This window comes from Jaculus jaculus, chromosome 6 (genome assembly GCF_020740685.1).
Source record: "Jaculus jaculus isolate mJacJac1 chromosome 6, mJacJac1.mat.Y.cur, whole genome shotgun sequence".
Classification (NCBI taxonomy): Eukaryota; Metazoa; Chordata; class Mammalia; order Rodentia; family Dipodidae; genus Jaculus; species Jaculus jaculus.
Window position 1 is genome coordinate 62,151,565 of NC_059107.1, and position 15,206 is coordinate 62,166,770.

The following is a 15,206-nucleotide window of genomic DNA, read 5'->3' on the forward strand; positions in this document are numbered from 1 at the left end:
CACACTACCCTTTGTTCCAATATTCTAAGGGACAAAAGCAAAAGGAGTTCAAAGATCCATGCCAGGAAGTCCCAAGGGATGAGGGCTGATGTTTCCTGTCACCCAGAGGCATGGAAGGTCCTGAACCCAAACAAGGTCAGCTGACAACTGGGGCTGCAGTTTGAAGTGGAGGTATTTCTATGGGGTGCCATGCAAGTGTTAGGGGCTCCCAGCCTGGATTGTGTGTGTGGAGGTCCTGCCACACGTGACTCTATCAGGATGGCCCATCCCTGTCACTTATCTGCTTGTATGACTAGCTTACGGAACTGTAACTTTTGGCTTGTGGGAAGCACCTGCCCCCTTCTCTTTTTACAGTATTTAACTCATGGGTCCAGTAGAGTGCCCAGAAAAACCCAGCCTAATGCAAGGGGCCAGGCCTGAGTCCTTAACTTGCTTCCTCTGTGAGCTGGGCCTGGCATACAGGCTGGACAGGAAGAGGCTCTGGGGAGTCTTGCTTTCACCTCTTTCCTCTTCTGCCTAATTGACTGTTTTATTTTTGCTTGTTTGTATATGTGGTGTGGTATTCTGGGACCTGCACATGTATGTGCCCCTGCAGCGCCCCGTGCACTCACCTGCAGTAGGGTGGTTTCAACTGTGGTGGCTGCTGGCTGGAGCTAGACATCGGGTGTCGAACTCCTTCATTTTTCTACCCGTTCTTACTTGAGCTGGAGTTTTTTTTTTTAGCAGTCCTGGAGCCTGTGAGCTTGCTGGCTAATTGTTGTTTGTTTTGTTCTGTTTTTTCCTTTTTCACTAGTTCCAGGGATTACTGGGTATCTGATCCCCTTCAAGGCTGAGGTGACAGGTGTAAGTGGACACACCCAGCCATTTCCATGGGTTCTAGAGATTCAAACTCCTGCAGTCTCAGGCCCTTGCACTTGCCCAGAAAGTGTACCTAACTGCTCAGCTATCTTTTCAGCCCATTTTTGTTGATTTTTAGAGTCTCGTGTAGCCCAGGCTAGCCTCCAACTTGATATGTAGCTGAGGACGATGTTGAACTCCTCGTCCTGCTTCTACTTCCCGAGCACAGAGATTACAGGTCTGTGCCACTGCATCTAACTCTGATGAATTTTTTGTTTGCTTGTCTTTGCTTTGTTGGGACAGAATCTCTCTGTGCAGCCCAGGCTGGCCTTGAACTTGTTATATAGCTAAAGTTGCCTTTGAACTCAGAAACCTCCCTCAGCCTTCTGAATGGTGGGATTACCTGTGTACAACACTAAACCCTGCTCTGATTAATTGTAAAGTCAGAGGTAGTAGGAGGATCGCCATGGAGTCAAGGCCAGCCTAAAACTACATAGCAAACTATACAGGTCAGCCTTGGCTAGAGTGAGACCCTACTTTGAAAAACCAAAACCAAACAAAAATAAAGCCAGAGGTGTGACAGAAGTTGCTCACAAAGACAAGGCAAGTTGGTGGCTGAGGCAGGGTCAAAGTGTCAGGCCCTGTATATCAGTTACTTTCCTTGTTGCTGTGACAAGAAGCCCAACAAGAAGTAACCTTAGGGAGGACAGGGTTATATGGTCACATTTTATTCATACCCAAGAAGCAGGGTGTGGAGAGGAAGAGCGGTGAATGCTCCTTTCACTTTCTGCTCTCTGTCCTTTTTAAAAAATTTATTTATTTATTTATTCAAGAGGGACAAAGAAAAAGGAAGGAGGACAGAGAAAGAAGATGAATGAGCACACCAGGACTTCCTGCCACTACAAATGAACTCCAGATGCATATGCCAACTTTGTGCATCTGGCTTTACATGGGAACTAGGGAATCAGACCCAGGCCTTGCAAATAAACACTTTTAACTGCAGAATCATCTTTCCAGCCCCACTTTTTCCTTTTTATTTAACCTAGGCACTCAGTTTGTAGGATGGTGGGTAAAGTACTTGCCCAGCATGTATAAGGCCCTGGATTAAATCCTCAGCACTGCATAAAGCAGGTATAATGGCACATGTGTGTATGCTTGTGGTCTTAGCACTTGGGAAGTGGAGGCAGGGACATCAGAAGTACAAGCTGATCCTCAGCTATGTATTGTCAGGCCCATCCTGTGATGCATAAGACCTATTGAAAGAAAGAGAAAGTGAGAGGGAAGGAAGGAAGAAATGAAGAAAGGAGAGAGAAAAGAGGGGGGGAAAAGAGGAAGAAAGGAAGGAATACCACAGCTCTATACTTAAATATGATCAGAATGATAAATTTTATGTTATGTACATTTTACACAATTAAAAAGGCATGGGAGGACTAGAGAGATGGCTTAGTGGTTAAGGTGCTTGCCTGCAAAGCCAAAGGGCCCAGGTTCGATTCCTCAGGACCCACAGAAGCCAGATGCACAAGGTGGTGCATGCATCTGGAATTCAGTTGCAGTGGCTGGAGGCCCTGGCATGCCCATTCATATTCTCACTCTCTCAAATAAATAAAAATGAAATATTTTTTCAAAACATGGGAAATAATTGAAAAGTCTGCCAACAGGGGGCAGTGTATTTTATTTTTATTTATGTATGTATTATAGATAATATCTTTTTTATTCAGTCCTGGGGATCAAATTCAAGATCTTGTTTATGTTAGACGAGCTTTGTAACACTTAGCTACAAGTCCAGCCCAGTTTAAAAGGGAAAGAGAAAGATGGAGGGAGAGAGAGAATGGGTGCACCAAGGCCTCCAGCCTCTGCAAATGAACTCCAGATGCGTGCGCCCCCTTGTGCATCTGGCTAACATGGGTCCTGGGGAATCAAACTTGGGTCCTTTGGCTTTGCAAACACCTTAACCACTAAGCCATACCTCCAGCCCTCAGCTCAGTTTATAATGTACTCATTCAGTTTTTATTAGGAAAGAAAAGCTTTATGCCAATATAGAAAGAGACAAAATATATAACATGTCCAAGGCAGCATGCATGTGCCATGTAACAGTGGGGACCTGCAGCCAGGCTGCTTGAGTTTGAATCCCTGTACTGCTATGGGACTTGGAACAAGTCACAAGAAAGCTTCTCTGCCTCAATTTCTGCATCTGTCAAATGGGAGATAGACTAGTCCAGACTACAGGGCTATTTCTGGGACTAAAGAGTGAAGAGATAAAACATCCTTAGAGGAGGGGTGACACGGGACAGTGTTATTGGACAGGAATGAATGAGCAAGAATGAACAGATGATGGGATCTGAGTCAGAGCTTGTAAGCTGTGGTTCTGACCTATCACTGGAAACTCAGGCATGGCTGTAAGCCTTGGTCCTGTGGAAGCATGTTTCTGAGTGTGAGAATCAATTAGTTTATGGGAGGAAAGGTGCTGGGAAAAATAGAAAAGCTCAGGGTTGTTATAGGAACCTCTTATACTTCCACGTGGCTGGCATGGCCCTGTCTGGATTATGTCATTTGCATTCTGGGTAACATGTCTATGTGCTCTGATACCTGCCCTCCTGTGGATAATCTTGCCATGCCCCCTGCTGGATTCCTGCCTTTGCCATGGAGCTGGCATCTGCCTGATGTCCCGTTGCTGCTCCTTGGTTCGGGTTGAAGCTGTCCTGGATTCTGAGGGACACACCACAGACCTGGCTTCTTGAAGCGGTGCTGTTGAGCTGGTCGTTGGCAGGAAGGGAGGATGTTGGCCCTGGTGGAGAATAGCTGTTTCCAGGCTGCTAGGGTGTTCGAGGACCCCACGGTGATGCTAGTCACTCCTTTCCTTCAAACCTCAGACCTGACACTCACCCTGTACACCCTCAGACACTGGCCTACCCCAAGGGCTCCTGGATGTTAGGAGAAAACTAGCCCAAAGGCCGGGAGGACTTTTGTCCCATCTCTGATTTGCCATCAAGCCCCCAAGACCCTGGCTGGGTGTCTGAATAGAATCTTCCTGCCCACAGGCTGCAGGGAATACAGAGGTTAAGTAGTTTGGGAGAGATGATTAAATCTTTAAAAATATGCCCACTTAGCCAGGCATGGTAGTGCACACCTATAATCCCAACACTCGGGAAGCAAAGGCAGGAGGATCACTGAGAGTTCAAGGTCAACTTGGTCAATATAACAAGATCCCATATCAAAAAGCAAAAGTCAAGGGCTGGGAAGATAGCTGAGTTGGTAAAGTGCTTGCCTCACAAATATGAAGACCTGAGTTCAGTCTCTAAAACCCTTATAAAATGCTGGGTGTGGTGGCAGATGCTTGTAATCTCAGAGACAGGAAGATCCCTGGGGTTCAAGGCCAGTCAGTCAAGTCTAACTGGTGAGCTCCTGCCAATGAAAGACCTTGCCTTAGAGAAGGTGGACAGTGTTCCTGAGGATGACACCTGAGGTTGTCCTCTGACCTCTGCACACATGCGTGTACAACCACTCCCCATATGACACATTTATTTAAAAAAAAAAAAAAGAACCAATAGGGCTAGGGATAGGGCTCTATGGTGAAAGTGAAAGGTGCTTGCTTGCAAAGCCTTCGAGCCTGGGTTTGATTCCTCAGTACCCACGTAAAGCCAAATGCACAAAGTGGTGCATGCATCTGGAGTTCTTCTACAGTGGCTAGAGGCCCTGGTGCTCCCATTTTCTCTCTCTCTCTCTCTCTCTCTCAATTAGATAAATAAAAATATGCTCACTTGAATGGCTTCTCCTCTATTGTAAGCAACCATACTGGCTATGTTCTGTGAATCAACTATTTCATGAGATACATGTCATTCAACCCTCTCTATTACTTAGTTTAAGCCCAGTGCCTTAACAAACATGCCCCAGATTTCAGACACTTCCTACAGTAAGGCCTTTATTCCTTTGCTGGGCTTGAATGGAGACGAGCCTGTGCATCGCTGCACGACTCTTAACTGGCCAACCTTGGACTGCTGATTATCCTGGCTTTACCTCCCAAGTACTGGAATTGTAGACAATACCACTACCATTCCTAGCTTTAAAAAAATTATACACACATACACAAACACACACATATATATGATATAAGAGAGACTGAGAGGGGGAGGAGATATGATGGAGAATGGAGTTTCAAAGGGGAAAGTGGGAGGGGAGGGCATTACCATGGAATATTTTTTATAATCATGGAAATTGTTAATAAAAAAAGATTTGAAAAGGGAAAAAAGTATGGCTTTGATCAGGTATCCTGATGTATACATATGAAAATGTCATACTGAAGGAAGCCAGTCATTTTATATGCTATATTAGGGTTCTATAGAGGAACAGGACCAAAAGAATGAACATATATTACAAAGGGGATTTATTAGCTTGGCTTACACAACACAGGCTGGGCAGTCCAACAATGGCTGTCTGCAGACTAGAGAAGCTGAGAATCTGGTGGCTGCTCAGTGCAGAGGCTGGATGGCTCAGCAGTCCCAATCTAGTATTGAAGACCTGCAGGGTTCCTGGAGAAATGCTGGTCTTCATTCTACTTTGGATCTTTGTTGTTGTTGTTTTTAAGGTAGGGTCTCACTCTAGCCCAAACTGACCTCCAACTTCCTTTGATCCTTTTACCTCTGCCTCCTGAGTGCTGGGATTAAGGGCATGCACTACCATGCCCAGTATTCATTCTACTTTGGAAGGCTGAGGAAACCTGGTTCCAGTGTTTAGGGATAGCAGCAGTAGGATAGCATGTAGCATCAAGTAGTATGGGCAGAAGGATGCACTACGGAGTAGCCAGGCAGCCAGGCAAAGGCCTTGTGCTCTCTAGAAGGTTCTTTAGATCTAGCCTGCCACCAGAAAGGCAACTCACTCTGGGGGAAAGTCTTCCTCCCTCTGTCCTTCCTGGAAACATCCTCACAGACCTGCTCAAAAGATGTGTCTCTTCTATGACTCCTGATCTGATCAAGTTATCAATAGAAGTTAACTGTCACATATACTAATTTTAAAGATTAATAGGGGAGGCCATGCATGATGGTGCACGCCTTTAATCCCAACACTGAGGAGGCAGATGTAGGAAGATCACTCTGAGTTTGAGGCCACCCTTAGACTACATAGCGAATTCCAGGTCAGCCTGGACTTGAGTGAAATTCTACCTTAAAAAAAAAAAAAAAAAGATTAATAGGGGAAAAAAGAGAAGGCTGAGGTATAGTTCAGTTGGTAAAGTTTTGGCTAGCATGCATGAAGCCCTGGCTTTGATCCTCAGGTATGATGACCCATACCTGCAATCCCAGTGCTAGGGAGATAGAGGCAGGGGGATCAGGAATTCAAGTTCATCCTTGGCTACAATAGCAAATTTGAGCCTAGCTTGGACTACATGAGACCTTGTTTCAAAAAAAAAGTGGGGGGTGCTGTGGAGATGGCTTAGCAATTAAGGTGCTTGCCTGAGAAGCCTAAGGACACATGTTTGACTCCCAGATCCCACATAAGCCAGATGCATTAGGTGATGCATGGATATGTAGTTCAATTATAGTGGCTGGAGGCTCTGGCATGCCAATTCTCTCTCTCTCTCATTAAAAAAAAAGCGGGGGCAGGGGTGGGAGAAAACATTCTTTTGAAACCTTAAACTGGAATGTTCTATTAATTCTTATTTCTCTTTTCCAGCTCTGGAGTGCACAGAAAATAAAGCAGGTAATCCAGCTCTGGATATTTTTTTCTCCTCTGTGCCTTCCTAGATCTTTCTCCTCCCTGTCCCAAGGCTGTAGCAGGAGGCCCTTATCCAATAACTATGGGGTGCCTGACCTCTCCCCTCTAGTCTGTCCTGGACACCTCACCTCTTGCTGAGTTGGCCTTGCCCTGGGTACTCTGAGTTCATGTATAGGTTTGAGCTCTGCCCACCAAGTACCTAGCCAAGTACCTAGCAGGAGGAGAGGACCTGTGAGGTGTGTACAGCCCTGGCCTCCATGGGCTTAGGAAGAGGACACTGATCATAGCCCACATTTGGGTTGACAGGAGTGGTTGGGAAGACTGACTGTCCAGAAGGCAGCATAAAGCCACTAGCCTGAAAATCTTGCTGGGAAAGCTGTCCTTTCCCTCCTTCCTATCCTAACATCTCTGCTTGTCCCCTTCTTCCCCCTTCCCCTGTTCCAGGCTATTCTTCATCCAGACACCAATGAGAAGATCTTCATGCCCTTTAGAATGTCAGGTAAGTTCCTAGGACCCTGCTGGTTCTGCCCAGCATGGGATGCTAGCTCTGTTTCCAGCTGTAAGAGTAGCTACATGCCCTGATGATGTGTGACTTTTCCTAAGACTTGAACAAATGTCTATTTACCCCAGATGGCACTGATAGCAGATTCCTGCCTTTAGGAAGTCACTACCCAGTGGCCTTTATGTCTGGGCCCTAGAGTTCAAAGAGTAGTTGCACATAGCCTGGCTGGGGCTAGAGTAGTGGCCCTGGCCATGGCTCTAAGAGGTTCCAGGCTTTGCCCAATCATGCTGCAGAGGGGCACACATCAGTGTTCTGTTGTTTCTTCCTTGTCATTTTTTGCCTACCCTGAGTCATCAATGTGGCATGGAGGATTACTTCCTGGTGTTTAGGGAAAGTCTCACCTGGCTGGATAAAGGAGGCTTCAACTGGATGAGATCCTCATCCCCAGAAAGCCGGACCTCATGGAGAATGGAGAATAAACAGCCAGGGCCTAGAGGGCCACGTGATGCCATCATACATACTGGGGGGCATTCAGCCAGAGGCCCCTGCTTCACAGTAGAGAACTCTGAGGCAGCAAGAGCTCTGAGCATCATGGGCCTTGGGGCTATAGTAATGCCTATACTTGTTTCAGACCTGGCAGGCTCTCACTCCACCTTATCTTCTAGACCTTTCTTAGGTATACTATCAATCCTCTGAGGCTCCCCTCCTCCAATCAAACTTGGAAAAGAAGGAGGCACAGGAAAGCCCTGGAACTCATACACAGCTATGCAAGTATAGGATGTAAACTTGGCCTCTCTATGTGACTCAACACCCTCCCTGCTGCCTGACTGCCAGAAGTCAGAGGCTGGGGACAGGAGCTGTCCACTTACAGCAGGAGCAGAGCCTTACCTTGGCCACAAGCGTCATGTACCTGGCCTCACCTCACCCCAACTTTCTACTGCTCTTCAGAGGCTGGCTGGCCTAAACACTAGAGATTTTAAAAGCTCTGACACCTACGAGTTTCCATCTCAGACGAGCTGGGAATTCCCTTCTAGGAATGGTCATAGTATGGGGGAAATACCAACAGCAGCTTAGGGAAGAAGGAAGATGGGGAGATAGGACCACAGGAGTCAGGGCAGGGCATTGTGCCTCAGGAAAGTTTGTTAGTGGCAGGCAGAAGGCAGGCCTGCCTGCAGGAACAGGACTTTGCTTCTGGAGGGGAGCAAGAGCTATCTGGCTAATGAGGAACAGAGAGAGGAAGGCCAGGAGAATGGGAGAAGGCTATGTCAGAGGTTGTAGTGCCTCCCTATAACTGTCCTGAATCCCATCACCAGGGCCTTGTGCCAGAGCAAGCACAGGAGGCTTCTGAGAGGCAGACAGTCCATAAGACCTGACTTTTTTTTCCTCTCCTCACTCACAGGTTACATTCCTTTTGGGACTCCAATTGTAAGTATTACCTTTAAAAGATTTTCTTCTCCAAAACACAAATGTGAACGTATAACATGACATCATAACATACTGAAGGTTTAATTTAGTTCCTGGAGGGGAACTAATGAGGAAAATAACTTTGGTCTCTTTTTCTCTCACTTGCCATGCCTGCTGGCAGGCTCCTTTGCTGAAGAGTGCACCCACCTGGAGTTGGGAAGTGCCTTCTGCCCTGTGTTTCCACGCTCAGACTGTTGGGACAGATAGGGAAGCTTCCAGAAGAACAGGGAAAGGAGACTTCAAGGACGTTCTGTGAAAATTAAAGCTTAACATGAATTTAGAAGAGGGTTTTGGTATTCTTTTTGTTCAGCTCTGGAGGCAGGTTTAGCCCTTGTTAATGATTTTTTTTTCCTGTGTTAAGTATTCTATGGCATGAATATGGATAAGTTTCAAAAACAGTATTGAATGGAAAAAATAGTAGCAGAGTAGTAATACTCACTGATGTCATTTATATCATGTTTAAAAATGTGCAAAGCAATAGTATATATAGTTTATGGGTATATTTTCTGTGTGTCTGTGAGAACATGGGAGGAGGCAGGAAAGCCATGATACTGCTCACCCTGGGGTGGAGGCTGCAATGGGGCCTGGCAGGAGAGTGGATGTGTTGCTCCTGTCTGAGGTGCTTTGTCTTTAGAAAAGACAAAAATGTGTGGAAATGATAAGACTGAACATAGTACTCATTATGATATTTTAGCATATGCATTTTTAATTTCTAAAATTGTTTATTTTCCCCAGATTACAAATTTTTATTTCAAAAACATCTTTTTTTTTTTGAAGTGCTAGGGATCAAACCCAAGGCCTTATCCATGCTAGGCAAATACTGTACCAATGAACTATATTCCCAGTCCTTGTTTTTATTTATTTATCTTTTTTGTTTTTGGTTTTGCGAGGTAGGGTCTCACCCTAGCCCAGGCTGACCTGGAATTCATTCTGTAGTCTCAGAGTGGCCTCGAACTCACAATGATCCTCCTGCCTCTGCCTCAGGAGTGCTGGGATTAAAGGTGTGCACCACCATGCCCAGCCTTTTTTGAGGTAGGGTCTCACTCTAGCCCAAGCTGACCTGAAATTCACTATATACTCTCAGGGTGGCCTTGAACTCACAGTGATCCTTCTACCTCTTCCTCCCAAGTGCTGGGATTAAAGGTGTGCACCACCACACCCGTCTTGTTGTTGTTGTTTGTTTGTATGTTTTGTTGTTTTTGCTTTTTGGAGACAAGGTCTAACCTGTCTCCAACCTCCCAACCTGGCCTAAAACTCATGATCCTTCTGCCTCAACCTCTTGTGTGCTAGGATTATAGGTGTGCACCACTATTCTTGGCTTAAAATAAATTTATTTATTTACTTTTTTTTTGAGGCAGAGCCTCACATGGCCCAGGCTGGCTTCAAACACTATGTTGTAGCTAAGGATGACCTTGAACTCTTCATCTCCCGCCTCCAACTCCCAAGTATTAGGATTACAGGTATATACCACAGCTCAGCTAAATTAAAAAATATATATTTAATTATTGAGTATCCATTTTCTTAAATATTTATCATTTCTCTGAGTTATATACCTTCAACCTCTTTTCTTCTATTCATTTGTAAAATTAAATTAAATTTTGTTTGGTCCCTTTACTGTACAGTACAACACTGAACATATTCCTCCTAACTTTGTCGTTTTCATATTATATACACCAATATCAAGAGAGACATCATTCACATCTCTGTCCTGGTGTCATGTCTGAGAAAGTACCACACGTTCTTCTGAAGCATTCTGGGAAGGGCCGTTCGCTCCCACTACAGCTGTGTGCGCTGTGGTTCTTTCTCTTCTCTTCCCGTTGTAGATGTTGCAGTGAGAAGGTGTTTGCTGCACTCAGAGCAGTTCTCTTTACTTTATGTTCTTATCTTTCTTATTCTCTCTTATACACATGAAGCATCTTTGTTTTGTAGAATATTCTGTTTGTTTTGTTCTGTTTTGAGACAGGCTGTCACTGGCAGACCAGGCAGCCCTAGCAGCCTAGAACTTAATCTGTAGACCAGGTTTTGATGTCATTACCATTTTTTACTTCTGAGTCATAATGATAGCGTTCATTAATCTTATTTGGTCTGTTTTTCTTTTGTAACTTTTTAGTTTCCCCAGGAATAATTTTTTTGTTTGTTTGTTTTTGTTTTTCGAGGTAGGGTTTCATTCTAGCTCAGGCTGCCCTGAAATTTACTATGTAGTCTCAGGGTGACCTCGAACTCATGGTGATCCTCCTACCTCTGCCTCCCAAGTGCTGGGATTAAAGGTGTGCATCACCACACTGAGTTTCCCAGGAATAATTTGATTTTTTTTTTCTTTGTGGCTGAGGAGATGGCTCAGTGGTTGAAGACGCTTGCTTGCAAAGTCTGCTGGCCTGGGTTCAATTCTCCAGTACCCATGTAAAACCAAATGCACAAAGTAACACATGCATCTAGAGCTCATTTGCAGGGGCTAGAGGTTGTGGTGCACCCATGTGTTTTCTCTCTCACTCATACCTAAATAAAATGTTTTGTTTTGTTTTGTTTTGTTTTAAAAAAAGGATTGTTCAGTAAAGGTATTTGCTTAATTTTTTTTTTCTTATCTTTGGAGTTCAAACATGTCTCTAAAAGAACAATCTTTCTTTATGTATATTTTATGAAGATAATACAGTGATTCTTGTACCTCCTTCCTGTGCATGGGATTCCAGGCAGGTGCCACCACACCTGGCTATTGAATACTCTTGTCTCATATTGATAAATTTTTTGTTTTATTTTATTCCTTTAGCTGGGGGTGGTGGCACACAACTTTAAGCCCTGATCTTATCCTTAACCTGACTCAGGACAGGATCAAACTACTGTTTGATGCTTTCAATCAGAGACTTAAGGTGATTGAAGTATATGACTTGACTAAAGTTAAGTTAAAATATTGTGGAGTGCATTTTAATTCTCAGGCCATAGCTCCTACCATTGAGCAAATTGACCAGTATTTTGGCACAACACATCCTGGAGCCCAATTTTGCCCACGGTCTAGCTTCTCTTCAGATACCCCATGGAGCAACTGTAAAACGCATGTACATCTATAGCCTACAGGATGCCAAGGCTGCAGTGATGCCTCTGAGCTGTTTCCTAGGAAATGTATATGCTGAGAATGTAGATGTTCTCTGAGATGGAATGGGACCCTCAGGGTTGCGACTTCACCTACTTGCTGCAGGTTGTGGACCTGGCCTACTGGCAGATGCCAAGATGCGGGTATTTGAGCGTTCAGTGTATTTTGGTGATTCCTGCCAAGAAGTTCTTAGTATGCTTGGCTCTCCACACAGGACTTCTATAAATCAGAAGACAAGATGAAAATCCATTCTCCTTCTCCTCATAAACAAGTTCCATCCAAGTGCAATGGTTACTTTTATAACTACTTCACTCTTGGAGTGGATATTCTCTTTGATGCAAATATACACAAAGTGAAGAAGTTTGTCCTACATACCAATTACCCTGGGCATTATCATTTTAACATTTACCACCGCTGTGAGTTCAAGATCCCTCTAGCCATAAAGAAAGACAATGCAGGTGGCCAGACTGAACCATGCACGATCTACAGCAGGTGGGAGAACATTCTGGAGCTCCTGGGCCGCCCTGTGGAGAAACCCGTTGTCCTGCTCAGGTTATGCAGAACAACCCTATTGCCTCAGTGACCCTGTATGGCCCCCCCCCAAGGCCTGGTGCCCACCTGAGAAGAGCAGAGCTCCCCTAAGGACATCACCCATGCCCCTCTGCCTGTGGAACTGTGCATCACATCCAGCTCAGTGGGTCTCTGTGCCACCCTGTGCAGTGTTGAAAGGCTGTAGGATGTTCGGAGGTGGGATTTGGGCTGAGTGCTCTGCCATAGGACAAGGGGCCCAGATATTCTGTCCGTCCTTAGCCTGCTGCAGCCAGCAGAGAACATAGACTGAAAAGTGAAGCACAAATGTGAGCTTTGATGTCTGGACCCAGGGCCTCAACTAACAAGTGACAAGGCAGGCCATGCCAATCCCTGTCCCACACACATGGGAGAACTGTGATTTCTGTGATTGAGAATGCAGGCCCCAGATTAAAGGCAAGGTCCTGCCTTTGGCTCCACGTTGCCACATCACCCTTAAGATAAGCAGGTAGTGTGTCCATAGTACTTGGTTGCAACATTTGCACTACATCCACTTTAGTTACTTGATGAGTTGGCTGTGGTCAGGGTGGCTCCTCTGGCCTTTCCTGTTCTTTTGAGCACATGGCTCCCTGCCAGGTCCAGGAGACACACTCAAGTGATTGAAATACAGATTTTCTTTGTTTTGTTTTTTTAGCAGAAATGTGCTCAAGCCTGGCTCCCAGCTTTCTTGGTGGCAACTTTCAAGGTCACCTGTGTCCCTGCATGGTCTAACCTGGCTGGCAGGGCTGCATGTTTTCATCTTGTTTGCCTCTCTTATTTAATGCCAAAGTGTTAGCCGAAGACATCTTCCTCCTCCTGTTGTGTTTTAGCATTCTGTTCTGCACTGTGGGCCAGCTCCCTGCCCCGACGCTGAGCACTGTCCTCTGACCTAGCCACTTGGCTTAAGACCTCCAGAAGCTCAAGGAAGGCTGGGCTGCTTGGTTTCTTCATGGGTCTTGTTAATGGAAAGTAGCATATATGTGCTTAAAAAATATTAAGCCTTTTGAAAAGAATTGAGAAATGTATAATTTTATCTCATTTTCAATATTTTAGTCTAGCAACTTGTGATACATAGATGACAATTCTGTGAGTTTTTCAAATGTGTGTACAGACTTTTGTAAATATGACTCTTGTAATTAACTCATGTACAGCCTCATCTTGTATAGTTCATGATGAATGTGCAGGGGACCTGCCCCAGGTACCTGTATGGCTCCTGAGCCTGCAGCCAGGCCTTTGTGGCAGTCCCATGACTTTGTGACTGACTAGTGTCTTCCCATTTGGACCTTGGTCTGGCCAGAGACTCTGCACATCCCACTGTCAGGGGTAGCCAGGACTGTTCCCATCCTCTTGAATTAGAGGAAACTGCCCACATCTCCTTTCCAATAAAGCACCTGTTGCCCTCAGCAACAGCAAACTATGTGCTGCTGCTGGGATGTTTGTACTAAAAAAAAAAAATAGAAGAGCTGGGCGTGGTGGCGCATGCCTTAATCCCAGGGAGGCAGAGGTAGGAGGAACGCCATGAGTTCAAGGCCACCCTGAGACTCCATAGTGAATTCCAGGTCAGCCTGGGCTAGAGTGAGACCCTACCTCAAAAAACCAGAAAAAAATAATAATAAAAAAATAGAAGAGAGGCTAATTAGAAGAAAAGGGGTTCGGTGGTGGTGAATAAGAGAATGGGGGTCAAAGGAAGGTGGCAGGAAGATATTATGACCAGGGAACATTGTGTATATGTACGGAGGTTATTAATAAAAAGTTTCCTTTGGGCTGGAGAGACTGCTTTGTGGTTAAACACTTACCTGTGAAGCCTAAGGACCCCAGTTCGAGGCTCAACTCCCCAGGACCCACGTTAGCCAGATGCACAAGGGGGCGCATGTGTCTGGAGTTCGTTTGCAGTGGCTGGAAGCCCTTGGCGTGCCCATTCTCTCTCTCTCTCTTTCTCTCTCTCTGCCTCCTTCTCTCTGTCTGTCACTCTCAGATAAATAAAAATAAACAAAAAAAATTAAGATAAAAAAATAAAAAAGTTTCCTTTATTTTATTAAGTTGTTTTGAGATAGATCCTCACTCTAGCCCAGGATGACCTGGAATTTACTATATAGTCTCAGGCTGGCCTTGAATCCTCCTACCTCTGCCTCCCAAGTGCTGAGATTAAAGGGGTGTACCACATGCCTGGTGATGTCATCATTTTTTATTCTTGTTCTTTAAAAAAAATTATATTATCTATTTTTATTCGAGAGAAAGAGGTAGAGAGAGTGTATGTGTGCCAGGGCCTCCATCCATGTAAATGAACTCCAGATGCATGCACTGGATACTGGAAAACTAAATTTGAGCAGTCAGGATTTGCAGGTAAGCACCTTTAACCACTGAGCAATCTCTCTAGCCCCCTATTTTTGTTTTCAGCTGAATAATACTTTGCCGAAGATCTGTAATGATGTCAAAGACTCAAAAGAAATTATTACAGTCCCAGCACTGAGGAGGCAGAGGAAGGAGGATTGTAGTGAGTCTGAGGCCCGCCTGGGACTACAGAGTGAGTTCCAGGTCAGTCTAGGCTAGAGTGAGACCCTATCTTGAAAAACAACAACAAAAAGATATTGTTACATATTTTCTGGGCATGGTAGCACACACCTTTAATCTCAGCACTTGGGAGGCTGAGGTAGGAGAATCGCTGTGAGTTCAAAGCCAGGTTGGTACTACATAGTGAATTCCAGGGCAGCCTCAGCTAAAGTGAGACATTGCCTTGAAAGAATCAAAAAAAAAAAAAAAAATCCTCTTGGCAGTGTTTTTGAATCCCAAAGAACATATTCATGTATTGCGTGTATAAAATATACAGAGAGGGTTTTTTTCCCCCTCTTTTAAACCTAGATATATTTTTGAACTCCAAAGATAAGAGAAAAAACATGAAATGATTCCTGGGGAAGTGGGATAGTTTACCGAGTGTTAGGACTGAAAGATGAGCCACCATACCCAGCTAAGGGGTATGTGTATGTATGTATGTATGTGTATATATATAATGTATGTGTAACACATATATATATGCTGGGTGTGGTA

At 44.8% G+C, this 15,206-nt stretch overlaps 1 protein-coding gene and 1 pseudogene across 3 annotated transcripts in view; both read left to right on the forward strand.

Annotated features, from left to right (window-relative positions):
- Sfxn5 (sideroflexin 5) overlaps nt 1-15,206 on the forward strand; it is a 138,212-nt gene that overhangs the window by 48,223 nt on the left and 74,783 nt on the right. For all 3 annotated transcript variants that reach the window (XM_045152718.1, XM_045152720.1, XM_045152719.1), the window contains exons 4-6: nt 6,502-6,528; nt 6,988-7,042; nt 8,445-8,470. In XM_045152718.1, the coding sequence (XP_045008653.1) occupies nt 6,502-6,528; nt 6,988-7,042; nt 8,445-8,470 (108 nt within the window). The remainder of the gene's footprint in view (nt 1-6,501; nt 6,529-6,987; nt 7,043-8,444; nt 8,471-15,206) is intronic.
- LOC123461428 lies at nt 10,226-12,687 on the forward strand (annotated as a pseudogene).